Source organism: Auxenochlorella protothecoides (genome assembly GCF_000733215.1).
Source record: "Auxenochlorella protothecoides strain 0710 unplaced genomic scaffold scaffold85, whole genome shotgun sequence".
NCBI classification, from domain to species: Eukaryota; Viridiplantae; Chlorophyta; class Trebouxiophyceae; order Chlorellales; family Chlorellaceae; genus Auxenochlorella; species Auxenochlorella protothecoides.
In genome coordinates, this window is record NW_011934254.1 from 196,198 (window position 1) to 218,025 (window position 21,828).

The 21,828-nt window shown below is 65.9% G+C and overlaps 7 protein-coding genes across 7 annotated transcripts in view; 3 read left to right on the plus strand and 4 right to left on the minus strand.

Moving 5' to 3' along the window:
- The window catches only part of F751_6259 (YIPF1-like protein), a gene marked incomplete at both ends in the record, with an annotated part of 2,586 nt that extends 1,524 nt beyond the window's left edge, over positions 1-1,062 (minus strand). The window contains 2 exons of the mRNA XM_011400702.1: positions 204-577; positions 744-1,062. Of these exons, the coding sequence (XP_011399004.1) occupies positions 204-577; positions 744-1,062 (693 nt within the window). The remainder of the gene's footprint in view (positions 1-203; positions 578-743) is intronic.
- A 367-nt stretch (positions 1,063-1,429) lies between these two features.
- F751_6260 (putative mitochondrial-processing peptidase subunit alpha-1) lies at positions 1,430-3,467 on the plus strand (the record flags this gene model as incomplete). The annotated part of the gene is made up of 4 exons (XM_011400703.1): positions 1,430-1,711; positions 1,833-1,899; positions 2,090-2,524; positions 2,821-3,467. The coding sequence occupies 4 exons, from the start codon at positions 1,430-1,432 to the stop codon at positions 3,465-3,467; spliced, it is 1,431 nt and encodes a 476-aa protein (XP_011399005.1).
- An 82-nt stretch (positions 3,468-3,549) lies between these two features.
- On the minus strand, positions 3,550-3,765 carry F751_6261 (hypothetical protein; the record flags this gene model as incomplete). The annotated part of the gene is made up of 1 exon (XM_011400704.1): positions 3,550-3,765. The coding sequence occupies one exon, from the start codon at positions 3,763-3,765 to the stop codon at positions 3,550-3,552; it is 216 nt and encodes a 71-aa protein (XP_011399006.1).
- A 129-nt stretch (positions 3,766-3,894) lies between these two features.
- On the minus strand, positions 3,895-4,759 carry F751_6262 (Pleckstrin-like proteiny domain-containing protein 1; the record flags this gene model as incomplete). The annotated part of the gene is made up of 4 exons (XM_011400705.1): positions 3,895-3,946; positions 4,058-4,113; positions 4,237-4,347; positions 4,658-4,759. 4 exons carry the CDS (start codon positions 4,757-4,759, stop codon positions 3,895-3,897), a joined length of 321 nt encoding a protein of 106 aa, XP_011399007.1.
- Positions 4,760-5,280: 521 nt separating this feature from the next.
- Positions 5,281-19,629, minus strand: F751_6263 (Erythronolide synthase, modules 3 and 4; the record flags this gene model as incomplete). Its single annotated transcript, XM_011400706.1, has 28 exons — positions 5,281-5,448; positions 5,869-6,510; positions 6,622-6,780; positions 7,444-7,534; positions 8,387-9,195; positions 9,436-9,788; positions 9,909-10,056; positions 10,277-10,401; positions 10,566-10,678; positions 10,867-11,034; positions 11,169-11,434; positions 11,623-12,735; positions 13,072-13,719; positions 13,924-14,109; positions 14,428-14,729; positions 14,867-15,009; positions 15,112-15,220; positions 15,394-15,789; positions 15,966-16,385; positions 16,503-17,129; positions 17,340-17,364; positions 17,388-17,770; positions 17,925-18,188; positions 18,383-18,720; positions 18,846-19,091; positions 19,222-19,270; positions 19,364-19,431; positions 19,568-19,629. 28 exons carry the CDS (start codon positions 19,627-19,629, stop codon positions 5,281-5,283), a joined length of 8,421 nt encoding a protein of 2,806 aa, XP_011399008.1.
- On the plus strand, positions 12,429-12,635 carry F751_6264 (hypothetical protein; the record flags this gene model as incomplete). The annotated part of the gene is made up of 1 exon (XM_011400707.1): positions 12,429-12,635. One exon carries the CDS (start codon positions 12,429-12,431, stop codon positions 12,633-12,635), a length of 207 nt encoding a protein of 68 aa, XP_011399009.1.
- F751_6265 (hypothetical protein) lies at positions 12,898-13,350 on the plus strand (the record flags this gene model as incomplete). Its single annotated transcript, XM_011400708.1, has 1 exon — positions 12,898-13,350. One exon carries the CDS (start codon positions 12,898-12,900, stop codon positions 13,348-13,350), a length of 453 nt encoding a protein of 150 aa, XP_011399010.1.
- Positions 19,630-21,828: the final 2,199 nt, after the last annotated feature.

Genomic DNA, 21,828 nt, shown 5'->3' on the forward strand with positions numbered 1-21,828 from the left:
AGAGGCCCACCCGGCGCGGGGGGGGGGGGGGGGGGGGGGGGGGGGGGGGGGGGCGGTCTGGAATGCGTGCATTGGTCTCGGCGCGGGCAAGGCGCGCTTGGGTCTCGGAGCTCTGGTGGCACATGGTTCAGGGGACAGGACGCCTCCCCATCCCCTCCCGCCACGTCGACAAGGAGCCACCACCGCCCCCTCCCTTCGCGTACCTTGTTGATGTCGCCGTACCAGCCGGTGCTGGCCTCGTCGCCGGCGTGGCTCCGCTTCCATGCGAGGTAGGAGGCGTAGTTCCCCGTCACCGCCGACACGAAGACGAGGGTGGTGGCCACCCAGAAGGGTCCATACAGGTCCGGATTGGGGGAGATGAATTCGTGGAAGTCGGACTTGAAGAAGAGGGCGATGGCGCGGAAGATGCGCCCCAGCACGTCGCTGGTGTCGACGTTGAAGTAGGTGCGGTACCGCCTGACGTTGTAGAAGGGGTACTTGGTGGGGTCCTCCAGGTCTGCGGGGCCTCCCCGCCCGGGCAGCGGGAGGCTGGGGGGTACGCCAGCGGGGAGCAGGCTGACGCCATAGGCCGGCGGCCCTGACCCCAGCCGGGCGGGGGGGGGCGTGTAAGGAGGCAGGGCCCGGCCCGATCCTGCCAGAGATGTCTTGTTGAGAGGAGGTGGCATCTACGGTATGGGAGGGCGAGGACAGGGGTGAGGAAGCATGCGCGGGCCTAGCCAGATTTAGGGAGAGTTGCCCAAGACCCTGCAACATCGGTCCCCGAGCCCTCCCGGGCTCGCCTGTGAAGGCCAGGGGCACAGAGGGCTTCTCCGGCTGGGGCTGGGTGGCGGGAGTAGGGGTAACGATGGCGGGCACGGCAGCCTCGTGTGCGGCAGCTAGGTGCGCTGCAGAGAAGGGCTCGCCATAGGTGTCGTCCTCGCCCAGGCCCGCCACCTCATCGGCGCTGTTCCAGGCCCCTGACCGGATGCTGGGGGGCTGGTAGGTCTGCACGTTGGCCTCGTGGCCAAAGGGATCGCCGAAAGGATTGGAGGGTGCCTGGAATGGATTTTGACTATTGTCCATCTGATCTGGGAGGGGTGGGGGACCAGCAGAATGCGATGCCCCTGGTCAGCCGGCTGAACGGGAGATCGGCACTGGTAGGGCGTGGGCCGTCGGCAGACCTCCTTGGAGCGTATTGCGAGCAAACTCGGGTCTGGCCAACCTCGCGCGTTGGCCGGGTCCCCGACCAGCTCGGCCCCCCACATTTGTCCCCGTGCCCCAGCGTTGTCATTGGGTTGGCACGGGCTGACAGTGGAGCCCTCGCATCCTGCAATCCTGTCGCCTGTCTGCTGCATTTCAGTGAGCAGACTCAAAGTGGAAGGACGGAATCGTGCGACCCTGGGCGCCTGGCCTGAATCGCTGAGGGTGCACCCCCGAAGGACCGCCCGCGATGTCCCTGCTGCGTGGGCTGGAGCAGCCCGCCAAGGCTCTGGGCCGGGGATGCTTTTCCACCAGCACCGGACTCCAGGCGGCTGCCCCTGCCCTGGCGAAGACGGCAGAGAAGGGTTTCCTGTCCGGCCTCTTCGGTGGCTCCAACAGGGTGACCACCCCCCTCACCGACCCCCTGCCCGGCGTGCAGCTGCCCACCCCCGCCCCAGCCCCCTCCTCCCGCCCTGAGACCCACATCACCACCCTCTCCAACGGCGTGAAGGTCGCCAGCGAGAACACCCCGGTGCGTGGGTGGAGGGGCAGAGTGAATTTGCCGTGGGGGTGGTTTCCCGGCAAGGCGCACAAATGGTGATCAGCATGGCTGATTTCGTATGATCATTGCCCACCATTCCTCCTATATACAGGGTGCGACGGCCACCCTTGGCATCTATGTGGAGTCTGGGAGCGTGAATGAGACCCCCGCCAACTCTGGTGAGGCGACTGGGCGTGGCAGGGAGCCCGTGCTCTGGCTGTAGGGCTGCTGACACCCTTCCTGGTCCAGCCCCCTCCTTAGATCCTACAATAAATGCGACCCCCTTCACCTTTCCTACAACTGATCCTCATACCAGTCATTGTACCATGCCTTGCGCCTCACCTCGCCCGGCCCTCTGCCCCCTGACAGGCGTCTCCCACCTGCTGGAGTACCTGGCCTTCAAGTCCACGGCGCACCGCACCCACCTGCGCCTGGTACGCGACGTGGAGGCCCTGGGCGCCAACGTGCTGGCCTCCGCCTCGCGCGAGCAGATGGCCTACACCATTGACCTGCCCCGCACGCTGGTGCCCGAAGCCCTGGAGGTCCTGGCCGACGCGGTGCTGGCGCCGCGCCTGGCGCCGCACGAGGTGCGGGACGCCGCCGCCAAGCTGGAGGCCGACCTGAAGGGCCTGGCCGACAACCCGCAGCTGGCGCTGCTTGAGGGCCTGCACGCCGCCGCCTACTCGGGCGACCTGGGCAAGCCCCTGATCGCGGCTGAGGGGGCCGCGGCGCGCCTCACCCCGGCAGACATCGCCGACTTCCTGGCGGAGAACTACACCGCGCCGCGCATCGTGCTGTCCGGAGGTGAGGGCCGGCGCCGGGGAAGGTGGGGGTCAAGGCGCCATGCCTGGGCCGACAGCGCTCCGCGGGGTTGCCACCGCCTGCGACCCGGGGCGGCGTCGTTCATGAGGGCTTGGCCGGGCGTCGCCGGCCCTGCACTGGCGCACCCGTGACTGGCCCCTTGCAAGAACCCCGCCCCCCCCCACACACACAATATCCCCCCCCCCCCACCCATGCAGCCGGCGTGGACCACCAGGAGCTGGCCGGCCTGGCCGAGCCGCTGTTCTCCGCCGTGCCCGGCGGCCCCCCCGCCCCCTCAGGCGGCTCCGCCTACACCGGCGGCGAGTTCCGGCGCGCCGCCCCCGGCGGCCTCACCCACGCCATCCTGGCCTTTGAGTTTGCCGGCGGCTGGCGCGACGTGCAGGGATCGGTGGCGGCCACCGTCCTGCAGTACCTGCTGGGCGGCGGCGGCTCATTCTCCGCCGGCGGCCCGGGCAAGGGCATGCACAGCCGGCTGTACCGCCGCGTGCTGAACCAGCACGGCTGGGTCAGCAACTGCACCGCGCTGTCATCCATCTACAACGACACGGGACTGGTGGGTATCTTTGCCTCCGCAGACGCGGACCGCGCCGACCACCTCGTCCGCGTGCTGGCCGACGAGGCCGCGGCCTTGGTGTCGGACCTGAAGGACGGCGAGGAGCTGGAGCGTGCCAAGGCCGCCGCCCTGTCCTCTGTGCTCATGAACCTGGAGAGCCGCGCGGTGGTGGCCGAGGACATCGGGCGCCAGGTGCTGACCTACGGCAGCCGCAAGCCCGCCGCCGAGTTCGCCGCCGCCATCCAGGCGCTCACCGCCAAGGACCTGAAGGCCTCGGTCAAGGCCGCGCTGGCCAAGCCGCCCACGCTGGCCACGCTGGGCGACGTGGCGCGCGTGCCCTCCCTGGAGGCCGTGCGCAAGCACCTGGCTTGAGCGGGGACGACTGTGGCTTTAGGCCGTGCAATTGCGGAAATGAAGAATGAAGGCTACTGTTACAAAGGGGCTCATGTGCTTCTCAACCAGGGGGTGATCGGCGGGAAGAAGCTTGGGGGGGTGGGTGGGAGTGCTTCTCAAAAGCAGGGTTGGGGGGTTGTCCAGTGGACCAGGGGGTGTGCAGGGCAGGGGGAGGAGGACACTGAGCAAGGTAGGATTTTTCCCAACGGGGGCATTGGCTGCTGTTGTTCCCCAGGGAACACATGTGTGGCAAGCTGGAGGGTGAGAAAAACAGCATGACCCCAGCAGCGCTGGCCTCCCGCCCCTAGGCTCCAGCTGAGCAGAGCCTCGCCTGCAACACCAGTGCCAGGGGCTGGGGCGCAGCCGGGGTTGGGGACTCCCCCTCTATGGCGACGGAGCCCTCCCATCACCGCCCACCGCTGCCGTAGTTGTAGTCCACCTGATCCCGGTCCAGCATGCTGTTTGGGGGATAAAGGACGCCAGGCATTGCTAAGGCACTAAGATGAGTGGTGCCGACCCCGCATCGACAGACTCAGGGTGAAGGCCCAAGTCTCAACATTCCCCCTCACCTTCTAGAGTGCCTGACGATGGCCCTACCCACGGCATTGATCCAGTCCTCCTTGTCCTGTGGAGGCGCATAACAGCTCAGCTCCAGCGGGATCACAGGCACACAGGACAGGATGCAGCTGCAACAAACAGGCATTGACCAACACATCTCCCTCCCCCTCCTTCTGCTCGCCCTGCACACCTTGTCGGAGTCGGCAATGAAGTACATGCTGGCATCCGCTGTGGAGATCTCAAACGCATGGGGCTTGTTGATGGCATCCTCAGCGCCCTTGATAGACAGGCAGTGGTTGACCTGTGAAGAGGTTCAGTGTGCAGGCCAGGGTCAGTCATGCGGCCGCAGAGCTGCTGCTGCAGCATCTTGACAGCGTGCATTCAGCGTCAAACCCAGACACGGGTGGCAGGCCGGCACAGCTTTGGAGCAAATGGCAGAATGCTTCGCCGTCCACAACCGCAACACCGACTGACCTCCAGGATGCCACGAGGCTGTGAGTCCTGCAGTAGAGAAAGGCACACCAACCTGAGATCATGACAATAGCTAGGGTTGACGACCAAAACGCAGCACCCACCCCCTTGAATAGGCAAACACTCCATGCAAGACTTACCGGCCGCACGACGTCCGATTTGAACCAGAAAATCTTGCCGTGCTTGAGGACAAACCACCTGCAACGCGTGTCATAACCAACTTCAGCAAATCGGTCTTGCATCTCGTGGCACAACTGAGTCTCGCACTACAAGGCACCCTCACCTTCTCCTCCAGGACTTGATTACTTCCCCTGCAGTGAGGACAATGTGGGGCAGCGAATCAGGTGCGCTGTGCCGCGCTGGCCTCCTCACAACTTACGAAACCCAACACGAGTACTAAACATCCAAATCACCCCCTTGGATGCTTGCCTTGCTTCATCAGCCATCCTGCGCGCTCTGGGTGCTCCCAGAACTGCACACCCCCCGTGTCCTGATTTCGGCCCAGTGCCTTGTTCACGAGCTGGCTGAAGTCGCCCATGATGTGTCGATAAGTAGTTTTGCAATAAACTCAGCCTGTAGCGACCGCTTGCGTTGTCGCACAGGTCTGGCCCGTGCCTCGTTTTCGGGTCAATGCAGAACCCCTCCTGGCGCGCGGCGCGGGAATCGCGACCTTCCCCTCGCCACCGGTTGTTGAAAGGGGTGAGCAAATGTGCAACTCCATCCTCACAAGCAAGCAAAACAATGAACAGGGGGCCCGAGCATATCATTCCTTGCCACCCTTGCCCTTTTCAAAGCCATCCAGCTTGGTAAGCCACTGCCCGCTGTCTGGGAAGTAGTCGATGAACGTGCCGCCCATGGCGGCAGATGCCGCCGCGAGCTTCTTCCTGAGTGCTGCCAGGTCGGCCCCCTCCCAGGACGCAGAGCCGATGCCCTTGAGCATGAGGAGGCAGGGCCGGTTGAGCGCGGCGCCCCGGGGCGCTGGGGCGCCGTCTGGAAGCAGGGGTACGAACCGTGCCCGTCCCCGGTCCATTCTGAGCATGGCGTCCAGCCTCGCGCCGCGCAGGTCCACCGGCTGCAGGAACTGGAACTCGCCGTGGTCCCTATGACCCAGCACGAATCGCGGTAGGGCGGCCAGCTGCGCCGAGGACAGGCGTGCCAGCGCCTGGGGCGGGGGGATGCAGAAGTAGCCCGGCGCCGACAGGGTGGGGGCCTCCGGGTTAGGGGGCGGCGCTGTGGCTGTCGATTTGCTGGCTGCCGTCTGGCCTCTGGTCGGCGCTGCTGGCTCGGCGGCGGGCGCTGCAGTGCTCGGGACTCCCGCCATTGGCACGGCGCTCGCCTGGCCTTCCCCAACCATTGATTTGGAAGAGAGCTCGCGGAAGAGAGCGGCGGCGAGCTGGCGGGCGGTGGGGTGGTCGTACAGGACGGTGACGGGTACCTCCAGCCCCAAATCTTTCGCGAGACTTGCCAGGAAGTCGGCGGAGGCCAGGGAGTCTAGCCCTGCAGCCATGAAGGGGGCAGTGGCCTCCACCGACGACCCCACCGCCTCTCCCACCAGCGCCAGGACCAACGCTTCCACCGCCTCCTGGGTCCAGATCCTTTGCCGCTGAGGGGCCTGGTCTGGGTGAGTTGTGCTGGCCGCCACATCTGTGGGAGCTCTGTTGTCTGAAACAATCTCGCTGCCGCTCGGGCCTTCGCTCGAGGCATCGGGCTCCGTACTGCCCTCGTCGCACATTTCTGATGCCACCACGGCCCGGTAGAAGGCGCGGTCTGCGTCACCGACGGCCGCCATCGCCGCGGCCCAGCGCATGGTCGCCGCCAGGACCAGCGGGGGCCCGGCAATGGCGCCCAGCACCTCCCACAGCATGCCGAGCCCCTGCGCCGGGCTGAGCAGGGCCACCCCCATGCGCGCCAGCTGGCGCGCCACCGCCGGTCCGCTCGCCGCCATCCCGGCCCCAGCCCAGGCGCCCCACGCGATGCTGGTGGCGGGGATGCCCTGTTAGTTGGGTGGGGTTGGCGAGTGCCGGTGAGGGGGGCATGGCAGAGGTTGTGGCATGGACGAAGTTTGCCAGGGTGCATCAGACGATCACTGCCGGCCCGCACCCACCTCGTGCACGTGCTTTCCAGCCAGCTCGTCCAGGCACGCGTTGGCCTGCGCGTAGCTGTACTGGCCCCGGCTCCCCAGCAGCCCGGCGATGCTGCTGAACAGCACCACGCGCCCCTGAGCCTGCACTCCCCGCCCCAGCGCCAGCACGCCGGCCAGCGACTTGGCGGCGGCCGCCCGCCGCACCCGCCCCGGCGACTGCTGCGGGAGGGCTGCGTCGGCCGTGACCCCGGCCGCGTGCAGCACGTCCTGCACCACCCAGCCCTGCGCCGCAAGCCAGGCTTCCGTCCCGGCGAGGTCGGCGGCGCTGGCGCCGTCGACGCTGGCCACGGACACCAGCGACTCAAGCCCGGGGGGTTGACGAGAGAGAGTGGCCGCCAGGCGGGTTGGCTCGCGGGTCGAGGCTCGCCGACCCAGGATCAGGATCCGCGAGGCCGCCCGGCTGTGCAGCAGCTGGTCGGCTACCAGGGCGCCCAGCCCGCCCGTGCCTCCCACCAGGATGGACAGGCGGGTGTTGGTGGTCCTGGGGACCCTTACAATGGTATTCAAGCAGTCGGAACTGAGCTGAGGGGCTGAGCTGAGCAGGAGGGGCTCAAAGAGAACCCGGGCCCGCTCGGCGTTTCCGAATGCGGATCTGCTCGCTGCAGCCGGGTTCTTTGGTAGGGAATGATTGCCCTCCTGCCATGAATTGACGGATGTGTGGGTCGATGCATGCATCTAGAAGCTGTGTCCAGCATGCTTTTGGAACATAAGCTCATCACTGCACCGCACACCCTGCATTCCCATCGCGAACCCTACATTTCCTCCAAATCTCAGCGAGCTCACCTGGGACATGGGGTCACTCGCTTTGTGGGACCACTGCGGGGCCGACTCCAGGTTGGCGACCTTGGTGCCTGCCCATGCAGCCGCGTTGAGGCTGCAGTGCAGATGCGGCCCAGGGAGCAGAGGGCCCGCCGACCTCACGCCAGCTCCACTGAAGCCAGTGCTGGCCAGGATCTGGAATTGGCGATCAGGAGGTGTTGCTCGGAAGCAAGCTGCCAGGATCAACACATGCGAGGAATCGCTCACGCGCATGCAGGGCCACCCCCCAGGACCCAAGGCTCTCGCTCACCAGCTGCATTGCTTGCAGGGCTGTGGTGCTCAAATGCGCTGGAGAGACCCAGAAAGAGGCTCCTGTGCTCTGGTCAATGATACCGGCGCCCGCATGCCGCAGGGTCTTTGAGCATTGGTGTAGCGTACTGGGCAGAGACACGGGACCACTCCTCGCCTGCCACTCCACAGTATACATGGGGTGTTGAGACTCCTGAAATGGCTGTGCTCGAGCCCTCATGCCATCGATGCCGCATTCAAGTACGGGTTTTGTGGAGGCATGCAGGTTGGAACGATCGCCAGCTGTGCTGCGGCAGGCAAGCGCATTGCAGCCGGCAACCAGCCAGGCTGCGCGCGGGGTCCTTGGGGCTGCAGATGGGGGCAGGCGTATTGCTTAGAATCTCATCAAGGAAATGAACTCTTGTTCCATACCCCTCCCAGCGCATGATCCTGGATCAACCTCCCTTCATGGCTCCCATCGTGAGCCACCTGGTGCAAGGATGCCTTCGACAGCAACGGCCCGCTCCTGTGCAGCATTGATATGCTGCAGGTCTGTCCCACCCTGCAGCATCCAAGGATCGATGTGCAACCTGTGTGGAGCTTGAGGGGGGATGGCAGTCTTTGGACAGATTGTTGTGAGATGTGAATCAATCCAGCATAGAACGACTGCCCACCTCACCTCAGATGGGAGGCGGCACGAGCCCGTGCCTGCACCATGGCCACCGCGCCGGCGTCCAAGACAGGACACGCAGGTTTCACGAGCCAGGAGCGCAATTGCCGACGCGCACAGCTTGCGCCTGGCGGGGAAGTGCTGGACTGAGCACGCATGGGCAGGGTGGCCACGCTGGTCTGCAGCATAGCGCCCCTTCCCAGCCCTTGCAGCTGGGCCGTGCCGGTGACGCCGTCCAGGCGCAGCGCCAACTCCTCCCCTGGCCACCGCAGGAGCGAGGCGGCGGTGACGTTCCGCAGGGCAAACTCCTTTTCAGGTCCAGCACCAAAGTGCATGCTGCAACCGGCCGCCAGGATCTCAAGCCCGCCCCCCAGGACCAGGACCTTCTGGCCATGGATCGAGCAGTCCTCGAGGGCAGAGGCGCCGGCGTGCCGTAGCAGCACCACGCCCACGCATGGCCCCGGCCGGACCCAGGCGTGGCAGGCAGGCAGCGGCTGCACCGCTTGGAGCTGCCAGGGCTGTGCAGCCGGGACCCCGGCGCCTTCCAAGTCCCCACCGGTCGGGGCGGAGAGCAGGGCGGCAGCATTTACGCCACTCATGCCAAAGGAGCTGGTGGCCCCGGCGGCAGGCTCTGACCCCAAGACTGCCGGCACAGGGCCCGTCTGGCGTGCGGCGCTGAAGCACGCCAGCGCTGCCGTGACAAAGGGATTCAGGGTCCGAAGGGTGGGCATCAGGCTCGCGCGGCGGGTGCTGGTGGTCGCCGCTGCCAGGAGCACCCCGGTCACGCCCGCCACGCCCTCAGTGTGCCCGAAGAGCGCCTGAGGAGAGGGTGTGAAGGGGATGCAGAGTTGGGGATGCGCTCAGGGGGTGAACCGAAAGGAACAATTCCGAGGTGTGGCACAGGCCGGTTCAACTGTGGAGTTTGGATGCAGCTTTGTATGTAGCATGCACAGTGCCCTCAAGGTCAGGAGATGTCGTTCTCACCATATCACCACAATGAACCCCACTGCTTGATGGAGTATTCCAAGGCTCCCATACCACAAACAGGCAACACCAACCTTGCTGGAGGTCAGGAGCACCCGAGGAGCCGCGACGTCGTCACCATTCAGCTGGCCGACGCTACCCTTCAGGGCAGCGTCCAGCGCATTGACCTCGATGGGGTCCCCCAGCGGGGTCCCGGTCCCGTGCAGCGCCGCGCTAGACAGGGTCAAAGCCCCTGCGCCCTGTTGCAGGCAGGCCGCCAGCAGCGCCGTCTGGGAGGGCCCGCTGGGCGACGTCAGGCTGCTAGATCGCCCGTCCTGGTTCACCGCGCTGGCCTGCAGCAGTGCCAGGTCAGCTCCCGGGGCGTGTGCTTCTTGACCCTGGGCAGCCTGCCTCTTGAGCAGGAGTGTGGCAGCACCTTCTCCGCGCCCTGACCAGATAATGGAGGGAACTCAGTGGGTGATACTGTGGCTGGGCCGGGCACGAGCAATTGGTACCTGCGGTGTGGGCGCAGCTCTGCCGAAACCCTCTGAGCCCCCAACCCACATACCGTAGCCGTCGCCCGAGGCGTCCAGCGTCTGGCACCTGCCCACCGCAGAGAGGGCTTTGAGGAGGCAGATGCGGCTGGTCGTGCCTGGGTCGAGCATCAGATTGACGCCGGACGCCAGAGCGGACACTGACTCCCCGCTGGCAATACCCTGCGACAGCGTTGCAGCATGGGAGGGTTAAGGTGTTGGGATTTATCAAACAAAGAACCTGAGGCAAGCAAGAATGTGCTGTGGGAGCAACACAGCCATCGGTGAGGAAGCTGTCTTCCAGCAGCTCCAGGGAATCAGCCCTTTCGACATGCCGGACCCCTACCTGTCTCCCATGATGGACAGCCACTAGGCTGCTGGAGCATGCTGTGTCAAGGGCGACGCAGGGACCCCGCAGGTCGAAGGTGTAGCTGAGGCGCCCTGCCATGAATGACAGGCCATGGCCTGTGATGGAGGAGGCCTGGGTATCTGCCAGACCTGCAGCCTTCAGCACAGAATCAAGGTACTCTGCGGTGCAGGTGTGGCAGCGGTGTTCAGGGTTGTTTACTAGTTGTCCTGCTGGGAAGCGGTTGTCAGTCTGGAATGCATGCCCATATGCATGCCAGATTGCTGTGTTTGCAGAATTTGCACAAACAGTACATCGCTGCTGAATCAAATGCACCGCTCCTCACCTGTGTACATGCACCCAACGTAGACTCCTGTTGCGTCTGACGGGATGTAGGGCTGCAGGGCTGCTGTATGCTGCAGGAGGAGCCGGGTTTGTGGATCCAGGGTGGTCGCCTCGCTGTGGCAGGCGGTGCAGTGATAGGTGCATCAGGGGAAAAGGTATAGTTGATCCAAGGATCAGACACAGCCTTCAGGGTTGCCTTGCTTGGTCACAAGGAGCTAGACCTGTCAACTCCCATCTCAAATAAATCTCTGCACGGAGCAGCTGGCTCAGAGCACTGCACATCCATGACCCCTATCTCTCACCTCTTGCTCAGGTTGAAGGCGGCCGCGTCAAACTCGTACGCCCTGTCCAGCCACTGGCCGAATCGAACGTACATCCTGTGCGCTGCTCCTCCGGGGTGGTAGTGCTGCTCGATGTCCCAGCGGCTCCTCGGCACCACCTGTACGTTGTCCACCCCGGCACTGAACGCCCTGCATGGAAGCAGTGATGGGAGTTGAAGGTGGTCGCTCAGATCTCGCAACTTCAGCAGACATGCCGGAAGGAGGCACCGTCGACACTTGTGAGAGCAGGGAGACCATGCGAATGCCAGCCCCTGGCAGCGCACCGAGCAGTCTCTGTCTGTGGCCCGCGGCATCCTGAGAGTTCAAAGGACGCCATGGCCAGAACCACGGCATGCTGTGACTCTGGGGGAGCCTCCAGCGCCGGTCGCTCCACAGCCACCTCCTTGTCTGCGCTCCCCAGGGACTCAAGGAAGTCTGTCAGGCTGGACAGGGTCGGGTAATCGAAGCTGAGCGTCGAGGGCAGCTGCGCCGAGAATTGGGTCTGCAGACGGTTCTGCAGCTCAATGCTGCCGATGGAGTCCAGCCCGGCCTGTTTGTGGAACGAGGCAAGGGACGGAGAGTGTGTCAGGAGATTTTCGTGCCTGGTTTTGGTTCCACCGCTGTCGCTCCCAGGCAACCTCTCTTCCGCTCCTCCGTCAATGGGCATCTGGGCAGGGCGTGGTGATGTCAGCACTGGCGCTCACAGCCCCCATCCCACACGCCCAGTCGGCGGCTCACCTCACGCAGAGGCGCCCCGTCGCCGGGCAGGGAGCCGAGGACGCTGGCGACGGTGTCCCGCACCCGGCGCAACGTGTCTGCTCGCGTCAGTGGCTGGTGGGTGCCCGCAGAGCCCAGGCTTTGACGTGCAAGCTGCTCGGCAGGCTTGCTTCGAGGCGTCTCACCCGCCCGCTCGGCGATGAGCAGGGCGAGGCGCAGGGCATCCGGGTGATCCACCAGGTCCTGTGGCTCCAGCGGTACGCTGTATTTTGCGCCCAGCGCGGAGCAGAGCGCACGTCTGCCGTCGGCGTCCAGCCCCGCCGCGGCAAAGGTCTGATTGGGCAGGGGCCTGCGGCCCAGCTGCGCCGCGATCAGGGCCCCGATGCTCTCAGCCAAGTCGTCGATTGTGGCGCCATTCGTAGGCGCCACCTCAGCGAACCGGGGACGCTGGCCATGGACCGGCCCCAGGGCCCGGGCCCAGTCCAGGACACGCATGGCTAGCACGACGGGCGGCGGCAGAGGCCTCGCCATTGCCATTGCTCGGGCCAGCGCGTGCAACCCGTGCGCGGGTGCGATGCCGACCATGCCCTGGCCTGCCAGGCGGCGCAAGGTGCCTGCGTCGGCCATGCCACCGTGGGCCCAGGGCCCCCACTGCGTGCTGTGCCAGCGCAGGCCCTCACGCTGTGCGCGCTGCGCGAGGGCATCTAGAGTCCCATTTGCGGCCGCATACCCGGCCTGGCCGGCGTTGCCCACCAGGGCGGCCGCCGAGCCGAACAGCAGGCAGATGTTCACCGGCTCGGCGGCGGTCTGGTGCCGATGGGAGGCCGATGCTGTGCTTTTGGGCGCGGCGACCGCGCGCAGGGAGGAGGGTGACTGGCCTGCGATCCCGGCGTCGGCCAGGACGCCGCCAGCCAGCACGTGCACAGCGTGCACAGCGCGGTGGTCGTGGGCATTGGCCGCCAGGGCATTATGACCCTGGAGCAGGGTCCAGATGCAGGCCGGGTTTGAAGCGGACAGCGCTGGAAGCTGGGTGAGCAGGGCCCGGCGCGCGTGCAGGGTCACGCACTGGGAGCCTTCGCCCAGCCAGGCAGCCACCAGCCGTCCCAGGGACCCCCGTTCCCCCGGATATGAGCACTGCGTGGCCGAGGAAGAAAGGAGGAGGGGGGGGTTAGGGGTTGCACCTCGGCTGGACTACAGCGCGGCCCTGCCAGCTGAGTGTGCATGCATGTCAAACAAAATTACGGCTTTCAGGAAGGCCGCTTGATACCACCGCCGGCCCCCCTCACCACTCGAAGGATGGTACAGGGGGATGGGATGCACATTCTCCGGCAGCTGATGCAGCTTGAGCAGGAGAGGGCGGTCTATATGGCCGGCCGCCGCGCGCTCAGCGAGCGCCGGGGAGAGAGTGTCGTCGTCACCGGTTGCTACTGTGGCAACCCCGCTGAGGGCGGAGTGCCAGCGCTCACCCACCCCCTCGGTCAGCCAGGCTTCAGAGACGGCGCAACCCAGGATCTTGGCCGCCTGAAGCCCCAGGGTGGAGGGGCCGGCGCGGAGCGGCGCAGGCGAGGGGCAAGCGTCGTCGATGGCCTGCAGCTTCAGCCTGCTCCTAGTTGCGCGGAGGAGTTGCACCGTGGCCAGGACTGGGGCTGCCAGCGCCGCTTCGGTGATTTCTTGGTCACCTCTACTCCTCATGCATATCTGGAGGTCACCGCGTGTGAGCCTGACACCCAGGCCGGACATGCTGCTTGAGAGATCAGCGTCCTGCGCCAGCCACCTGTGCACCTGCAGCTCCTCGATGTAGGCCGGCAGGCGGGCGGCCTCCTCGGTTGCCGGCCGGCCATGCATGGGCGAGAGCACGAGGCCCTCGAGCCGGGCCGTGCCCGTCCAGTGGATGGTCGCGCCGGCACGCAGCGCGCCGCCCGTCGGCCGCGAGTGCTCCGAAAGGTGCGCCCAGGGCTCGGGTACGTGCCCTGCGGGTTGCCCTGCGGTGCCGACGTTGAAGGCAGCGGCGCCTGAGGGCACGTGGAGCGGGGCTACACCCTGCATCATCGCCGCGATCAGGTGCAGCGTGGCGTCTGCGGCTGCGGGGTGCGCAGCATCAGCGTCGGCAGCCGCAGACTGCGTTGGAGCCTGCAGGCGAGCCAGGGGCAACAGGCGTGCCGATGCGGAGGTGACTGCAAGGCATGCCGTAAGGCATCGCTTTGCCGCGTCGGTGCGGGTCCATTGTTGGCCAGGCAGGCCAGCCGCCGTGCCAGCCAGGCTTGCTTGGACATGAGCTATCCGCCCCTTTGCTTCCCTCCCTGCCGCTCCCAGGCTGCCGACCATTACGGCCTGGCGTTCTAGGTCCACTGTGCAGACCATCGTCAGCGGCCCCTCGCCCAGGATCAGCGGGCGAGCCAGCGTGGCCGCCAGGACACAGGGCGCGGGGCCGCTGGGGGAGAGCGCGGCGCCGCCCGCCCAGGCGCAGGCCAGCAGGGCGGTTGCAGGGATTAGGGCACGCCCTTCGACCTGTCGGCAATGGGGTTGTGTGGAGATAGCTGATGGAGGAGTGCTTGTCATGGAGTGAAGCAGACCTCCCAACCCAGCAAGCTGTACAGGAATTGGCGGCCACCAGAGATTCACCGATCTGCCCTCACCCACCTGATGATCAGCGAGGTATGCAAGGGATGGTTGATCAAGGAGGGTGTAAAACTCTGCCAGACCCGCACCGCCAGACCTCGCTGCCCTCTGCACGAGGGGATGGGGCCTCGGTACGGCCGTCCACCTCCTGGCTCGGAGCAGGGAACACGCTGACGCGGCAATACTTGGCAACACAGATGCCCACACTGTCTCTTCACTGGGCCCCAGACCCAGAACGACGTGCGCGTTGGTGCCCTGGAAGGCAAAGGCGCTGACGCCACAGGATGGGTGGCCGACGGCGAGGGATGGGGCTTGTTGCCGGGGCGGGGCAAGGCCACCTCCCTCCATCGCCTCCAGCACGTAGCCGTTCAGGAACCTGAGGTGCAGCAGCGACGGACAGAGGCCTGCGCCCAGGCACGCGGCAGCGTGTGCCAGGCTGGCAGCTCCCGCTGCCGTCTCTGCGTGCCCCATCGTGGACTTGAGGGCCTGGAGGGTGGCTGGTGCTGAGTCTGTGGGAGGATGGTGGACGAGGTGAGCGTTGCTGATGTTTCTTGATGCGTGGACCACTGCATGCCAGGACGTGCCTGCCCTTGTAGAAGTCCATTTATCAGACAAGAGAGCCTCAATCAGGGATGCACCAGCTCACCTTCAGCATCTCCCCTTCCCAGGGCATACATCACGGTGGCAAGGGCGGACACCTCGATGGGGTCGCCGAGGGGTGTGCCAGTGCCGTGCATCTCAAAGGCTCCTGGGCAGGCCCCCGCCTGCCTTGCAGCAGCCGCCACTACCCTGGACTGGCTGGGGCCATGGGGCGCCGTCAAGCCACTGGACCGACCATCCTGGTTGGTGGCGCTGCCCATGATCAGAAGGGGCGGGGCGCTGCTTGCAGACCCGGCAGGGTCCCCTCGTCCCAGCCGCAAGACGACTGAGGCCTCGGCGCGGGAGTAGCCATCTGCCGCGGCGTCCAGGGTCTGGCAACGTCCCGATGCCGACATCATGCCTGTGAGCGGAGAAGTGATGGAATTAAGTCAAAGAGGATGGGGCAGTAGTACAAACGGGTGTCAAGGACAGGCGGCACACAGCAGACCTAGTGCTGCTAGCAAATTCCCTTCCACTCCAGCCCCCTCATTCGGCTTCAGCCACCGAACCCTTTGCCTTCCTACCCAGTTTCACCTGCGGCGGCAAAGGCGGCCGTGGTCTCGCAGACCATGGGCAGGTTGACGCCCGCCGCCAGCGCAGTACCTGTCTCCCGCCCCCGAACGGCGCCGGCCGCAAGGTGCAGGGCCAGCAAGGAGGAGGAGCAGGCGGTGTCCAGGGAGACGCATGGGCCAGTCAGGGCAAAGGTGTACGACAGCCTCCCCGCGGCGGCGCTCAGGGCCTTGCCGGTAGCTGCGTGTCCGCTGCCTGCGGCGATGGCTGCCAGAGTGGATGCTGACGCGGCGGCGGAGTCGATCACGCGTGCGATGCCGACGAAGACCGCGGTGGGGAGGGCGGTGGAGGTGTCGGGGCGCACCAGGCCGGCGGCGTGGGAGAGGAGGGAGCCTTGCTGCGGGTCCATGAGTGCGGCCTCTGTGGCAGGGACAGGATGATGGATACGGCTGGGGAGGGGTGATTGGGCATCCATGTGGACCAGCGACCTCAACCTTGAAGGACTCCCACGGGTAAACTATGTGGGTGGGGTGCGCTGTAAGGCATCGCTCACCACAACTCCCTAGAACAAAACAACTTGCCTGCAGGGCTCAGACCAAAGGCTGCGGCGTCAAACCTCTCCCAGTCCAGCAGGAAGGCCCCGAAGCGTGGCAGCACCAAGCCCTTGACCGGCGGGTTGTCCAGGGACCAGCGGCTCAGGGGAACGGGTCCCATTGCATCGCGCATGGGGAAGGTCATGGATGTGATGCCCAGCCTCCCCGTGCACGGCAGGTCTCCAGTGACAGCCTCCAGGTAGACGGGGAGGGCCCTGGCTTCAGCGAGGGGCCTCGGCGTGGCAGGCTGTCCGGCCGTGACGTGGATGGCGATGGACAATCCATCGGGTGCGGCCTGCGTCTGAGCCAGGGCCTCTGCCAGGTACTGCGCAATGGCACCCAGCGTCGGGTGGTCGAACACCAGGGTCCCTGGCAAGCTGACGCCGAAGCCGCTGGCCAGCGCATTCCGCAGCTCGATGGCACCTTTTGGTCGGGTGAGCGGGTTGTGGGGCAGGAGGTTATTATGGTGGAGCAGCAAGGACATGCAAGGTTTTCATTGCCGTTGGTGACCAAGGTTGCAAAATACTCAGTCGCACTCACCCAAGGAGTCCAGCCCGGCGGCCAGGAGGGGAGCATCAGTGGCGGGGGCTGCACCCAGCACGGCGGCGATGCAGTCAGCAACCTGCTGTGTGATCACAGCTTGGGACACCACCTTCCCGGCGCCAGGGAAGCTTGCGACGGCCTTTGCAGGCATCCCCTTCTTATCATCAAGTGCCACGTCCATAATACCCGGACACTTGGTATCAGATCCCAGCACAATCGGCCAATTATCCCTACGGCCCCAGTGCATGCGCGCCGCGAGGAGGAACGACCCGACGCCGGGTCTGGCGTGCGCTCTCATCAGGGCCAGCACCAAGCCCGCGCCATGGGCGGGCGTGAGCGCGCCGTAGCCCTGGCGCTCCAGCCGCCCCAGCCCGGCGGCAGCAGCCATGCCGGCGCCGGCCCAGGGGCCCCAGGCCACGGCGATGGCCGGCCTGCCGCGCGCCGCGCCACCCGCGGCAAGTCCATTGAGCGCGGCATTGGCCAGGGCGTAGTTGGCCTGGCCAGGGCCGCCCAGGCAGGAGGCGATGCTGGAGAAGAGCTGCACCGTCTCGGCGGGGCGGCAACCTAGGCGGTCCAGGAGGAGAGCCGTGGCGGCCGGCTTGGGCGCCCAGACTTTGGCTAGGCCTGCCAGTGGGGTGGGTTGTTTTGGGGGGATTGTGATGGGGCTGGGATCGTTTGTCATTGTTGCTCCCGGTTTCTGCACCCGGTTCCCATGAGGGAGCAACTTAGTGAAGCAGCAGAGCTCCCATACAGAACATGTAGTCATCTGGCAACCAGAACCCCCAAACAAAGCAGGAGCACTCATGCGCCACCGCTCTACAAAACAGTTCCCACGCCGCTCTCGCCTCGCAGGGTCTGCCTGGGGAGGAGGGCGTCGCTCACGGCGCCGGCGGCATGGAGCAGCCCCGCTGCTGGCGTGCACGTCAACCAGCCGGCGCCGTCGGCGCACGCCACCACGTCCATCTGGACGGCGGTGACGCAGGCCGCTGAGCCGGCGTCGATGCCCTCCCAGCGCGCAGGCCGCGAGCGGCAGGACAGCTGCACGTGCGTGGCTCCGGCTGTCACCAGGTGTGCAGCGGCCAGCGCTCCCAGGGCGCCGGTGCCGCCGGTGACGAGCCACGTCCCTGCGGAGCCCTCCTTGCCCGGGAGAGGGGCCGGTGCGGCCGCCAAGACCTTGCCCACGTGACGTGCCGCACTCAGCGTGCGCAGTGCAGCAGCCACGGACCCCAGCCCGTAGTGGCAGGACCAGATGGGGGAGATGTGGCCTGAAGTGGGCGAGAATGTAATAAGAAATGTGAGGGTGAAATGGGCAGGATAGGAGGGTGCTATTATGGATCATACCAGGGCTAGACCTATGGCAAGATGATGGGGAACACCCTCTCCCCAATTTCAGAACACACTCCCATCATCACTGCCCACCAGCTGCCAGCAGGGCGGCGATGCGCTGCATGCCGGGTGCCAGCACCGGCGGCGGCGCAAAGTCGATGGCCACCAGGGACGCCATGACATCGGGCCGCTCCTGCGCGATGCGTGTCGGGGACCAGATGTCGCGCTTTCCTACTTCAACCCAGGCACCGCCCCGGCACAGTGCTGCCAGGGAGGCTGCCACCATCCCAGGGGAGGTCAGGGAGTTGACCACCACGTCAATGGTGCCCAAAAGGGTTGTGGCCTCCGTTGCAAATGCTATGGTTTGGGTGAGCGTGGTGAGAGGTTTGAGACTTCCCGTCTTCATACAAATCCTTTCACCAGGACGCTGAAGGCAGCACCGAGGCGATGAGCATGCAAGGATTGCAAGTATTGGCACCAATGCAATCAGCACCATCTATTGGCAACCGAGATCAACATTCCCTCATCAGAATAATACCCCATCCCGCCACCTGTGCTGCGGCTGTCCAGCATGACGTGGGCGCTGCCCCGCAGCGCCGCCCTCTTGCCCGGGCTCCCGGCGGTGCCACAGCAGCGGGCCCCCTGCAGCACCAAGAGCTGGGTCAGGGCCAGGCCCAGCCCGCCCGTCGCGGCATGCACCAGAACGCGCTGGCCCGGTTTGACACTGGCGGCGTGCCACAGGCACTGCATGGCGGTGAGGAAGACGGTGGGCAGGGCGGCCGCCTCGGCGAGGGACACGCCGGGGGGGACCGGGGCCAGTGTGTGGTGGCTGGCCACGACGTGGGTGGCCAGGCACCCTGTGGCCTGGCCAAACACGACGTCGCCGGGCCTGCAGATGAGAGAGGGGGGTTGTGCTGGGGGCTGGCACTCCTTGTGACCACTTTGAGTAGTTGTGAGGTGACCATCCGCCCTGAGGAACCATGGCACACATCCATTACAACCATCCGCTGTCACCTGAGGGAGCAGGCGGGCGTGGCCACTGAAGTCACCCTGCCGGCGCAGTCGCTGCCGGGCTCCCCGGGGTCTCCGGGGTACATGCCCAGCACATTCAGCACATCCCTGAAGTTGAGGCCCACAGCCAGGACCTTGAGGGTCACAGAGTCTCCAGGCCGGGGTGCCAGGGTGCCAGGCAGGGCCGCCAGCGAGCCCAGGCTCCCACGCTGGGTGGGAGCGATGCGCAGGGGCCCCTCTGGAACGCGCCTGGGTGTCGAGGAGGTTTGAGAGCAAGGGGATCAGTGACAACACCAAGACTCTCCAGACCCTGCATGTGCCACAGCAACCGTCATGCTGGGATAAAGGTGTCTAAACTCATAACCCAGTGCCAACCTACGTCGTGAAGTGGCGAGCCAGGACCTCGGCATGCACCACCTGCCCGTGTGCTGCGCTCGAGGGCGGGCCGTGCAGAGAGTCTTCCCTGCAACCCTGTCTGGCGCTCAGCTCGGAGACCAGGTGCAGCGGCCAGGGGGCCTCACCCTGCTCTGCTGCGGCGACCTTGGCGGCAGCGTGCAGCATCGACGCGGCACTACCGGCTTGCGAGACCCTGACAAGGGGTTGTCAGATGGTGCAGGGGTAGGCAGGCGGGGTTGCACGCTCGGTCGAGGCTGTCTCAGGGATGAGCAGTGCCATCTCCAGCATGCAGCATGCATGCCACCTGTCCCAAGAGGAACCCAGCGCACCCGGTCCCGAACGCTTCGCTTGCTCCTGCTTTCTTCCCATGGATCCTGTCGGCACCCTTCATCCTCAAGCACTGTAGCAGCTGGAGGGAGGCAGCGGCCGCCGAGCGCGCTGCTGCCGGCTCGACGAGGTTGACCACCCAGCTCCTGGCCGAGATTGATGTTGGGGGGACCGCTCGGCTTTGCAACGCTGTATCAGGGTGAGTCATGGTTGAGGCATTGCTGGCCAGCCAGTCCATCTGATAGAGGACATCCTCAGGACCTGTCTTGCTCGTAGCCGGCCCGGCAGAGCCGGGGGTGTCACTACCCCGCCGCAGTGGCCTGGCCGTCAGGCCTTCCACTGCCATTCCCGCGCCCTCTGGGCCAAATTGTGCGCCGCCACAGCTGGTGATAGACCCTCTGGCGGGGCTGCATGGCGTCGACCTCACGCAGCAGTGGCCAACCAGCCGCCCGCCGGCGTCCTTGGTGGGCAGGGCAAAGCCTTGCACCTGAGTGGGCACGTGGAGGGCTGCGGCCGACGCGCCTCCCACTGGAACAGCCCCAAGATGGAACATGGCGTCGATGTGTGCAGACAGGATCTCCGTCGCGGTACCGCTGGCTTCTGAGAAGAAGCCGACAGAGGCGGGAGAGGACGCTGGGGGCAGGCTCACACTCGGCACCAGCTCTCTGCTCCAGCCACGCGGCGCCAGACCCCTGGTCGTCATACGAACATGCTCAACTCCTGGTCCCTGCCACGGCCTTGCTGTCGTAACCTCGACGCTGAAGCAGGGCTGATGTCTTCTGGGTTCCAGCACCATGCTTTCGAGGCTGGGGCTGAGCCGCAGGTAGACCTCCTGCGCCGAGCCGCTGGTCAGCGGGAGTGGCGCCGAGAAGGCTGCCCGACCCAGCAGCTGCCCGGCTGAGCTCCCAGTCAGGCTGGCAACGGCCGCCCATGAAGCCTCCAGCATGGCAGCTGCCGGCAGCAGGGCACGTCCGTCCACACAGTGGTCCCAGATTGCAGCTAGCCCTGGCTGGACCAGGCGCATGGCAAAGGCCCCTTCCTCAACCCAGGAGGACAGGAAAGGGTGAGGCGCGGGGCTTAACCGGCACACCTGCTGCTGCCACGCCAAGCCAGGGTGACCGAGCACTGCGGGAGGTGCACCCAGCGGCCTGACCAGGGCGTGGGCGTTGATGCCGCTCATGCCGAACGAGCTGGTGCCTGCATATATGCAGCGGAGCTTGTGTGAGGAATGAAGGGACATGGGCCATGGAGTTGCGGCGGTGAGCATGGTTGCCTCTGCATTCCTGATGCATGCAGCACTCCCACCGTGTCAGGCCACCTGCGACGCTGGAGGAGGCCCTCGCCGGGGCTGGCTGTCGAGGCACCGCAATCCCCCCCGGCGAAGCGCTGGACGCCAGGGCGTGCGAGACGTAGGGATTGAGGGATCGCAGGTTCACCACCGGCGCCATGCATCGCTGCTGCAAACCGGCTGTCACCGCCAAAACCCCCAGCAGGCCTGGAAAGGGTCGTGATTTGGGTTGCGGCGTGAGAAGTGGGAGGTGGGTGCCTTGAGGCGATGCAAGGAGCCTGGGAGGTACTGGATCAGATGGATGTGAACTGGCTGTGTTGATGCTCTTTACCATGTTCATTGACAGCCCTTGACGCTTTCTCTTCCAAACCCTATTCGCCCCCCCCCCCCCTCCACCTCCTGCGCCGAGCCGCTGGTCAGCGGGAGTGGCGCCGAGAAGGCTGCCCGACCCAGCAGCTGCCCGGCTGAGCTCCCAGTCAGGCTGGCAACGGCCGCCCATGAAGCCTCCAGCATGGCAGCTGCCGGCAGCAGGGCACGTCCGTCCACACAGTGGTCCCAGATTGCAGCTAGCCCTGGCTGGACCAGGCGCATGGCAAAGGCCCCTTCCTCAACCCAGGAGGACAGGAAAGGGTGAGGCGCGGGGCTTAACCGGCACACCTGCTGCTGCCACGCCAAGCCAGGGTGACCGAGCACTGCGGGAGGTGCACCCAGCGGCCTGACCAGGGCGTGGGCGTTGATGCCGCTCATGCCGAACGAGCTGGTGCCTGCATATATGCAGCGGAGCTTGTGTGAGGAATGAAGGGACATGGGCCATGGAGTTGCGGCGGTGAGCATGGTTGCCTCTGCATTCCTGATGCATGCAGCACTCCCACCGTGTCAGGCCACCTGCGACGCTGGAGGAGGCCCTCGCCGGGGCTGGCTGTCGAGGCACCGCAATCCCCCCCGGCGAAGCGCTGGACGCCAGGGCGTGCGAGA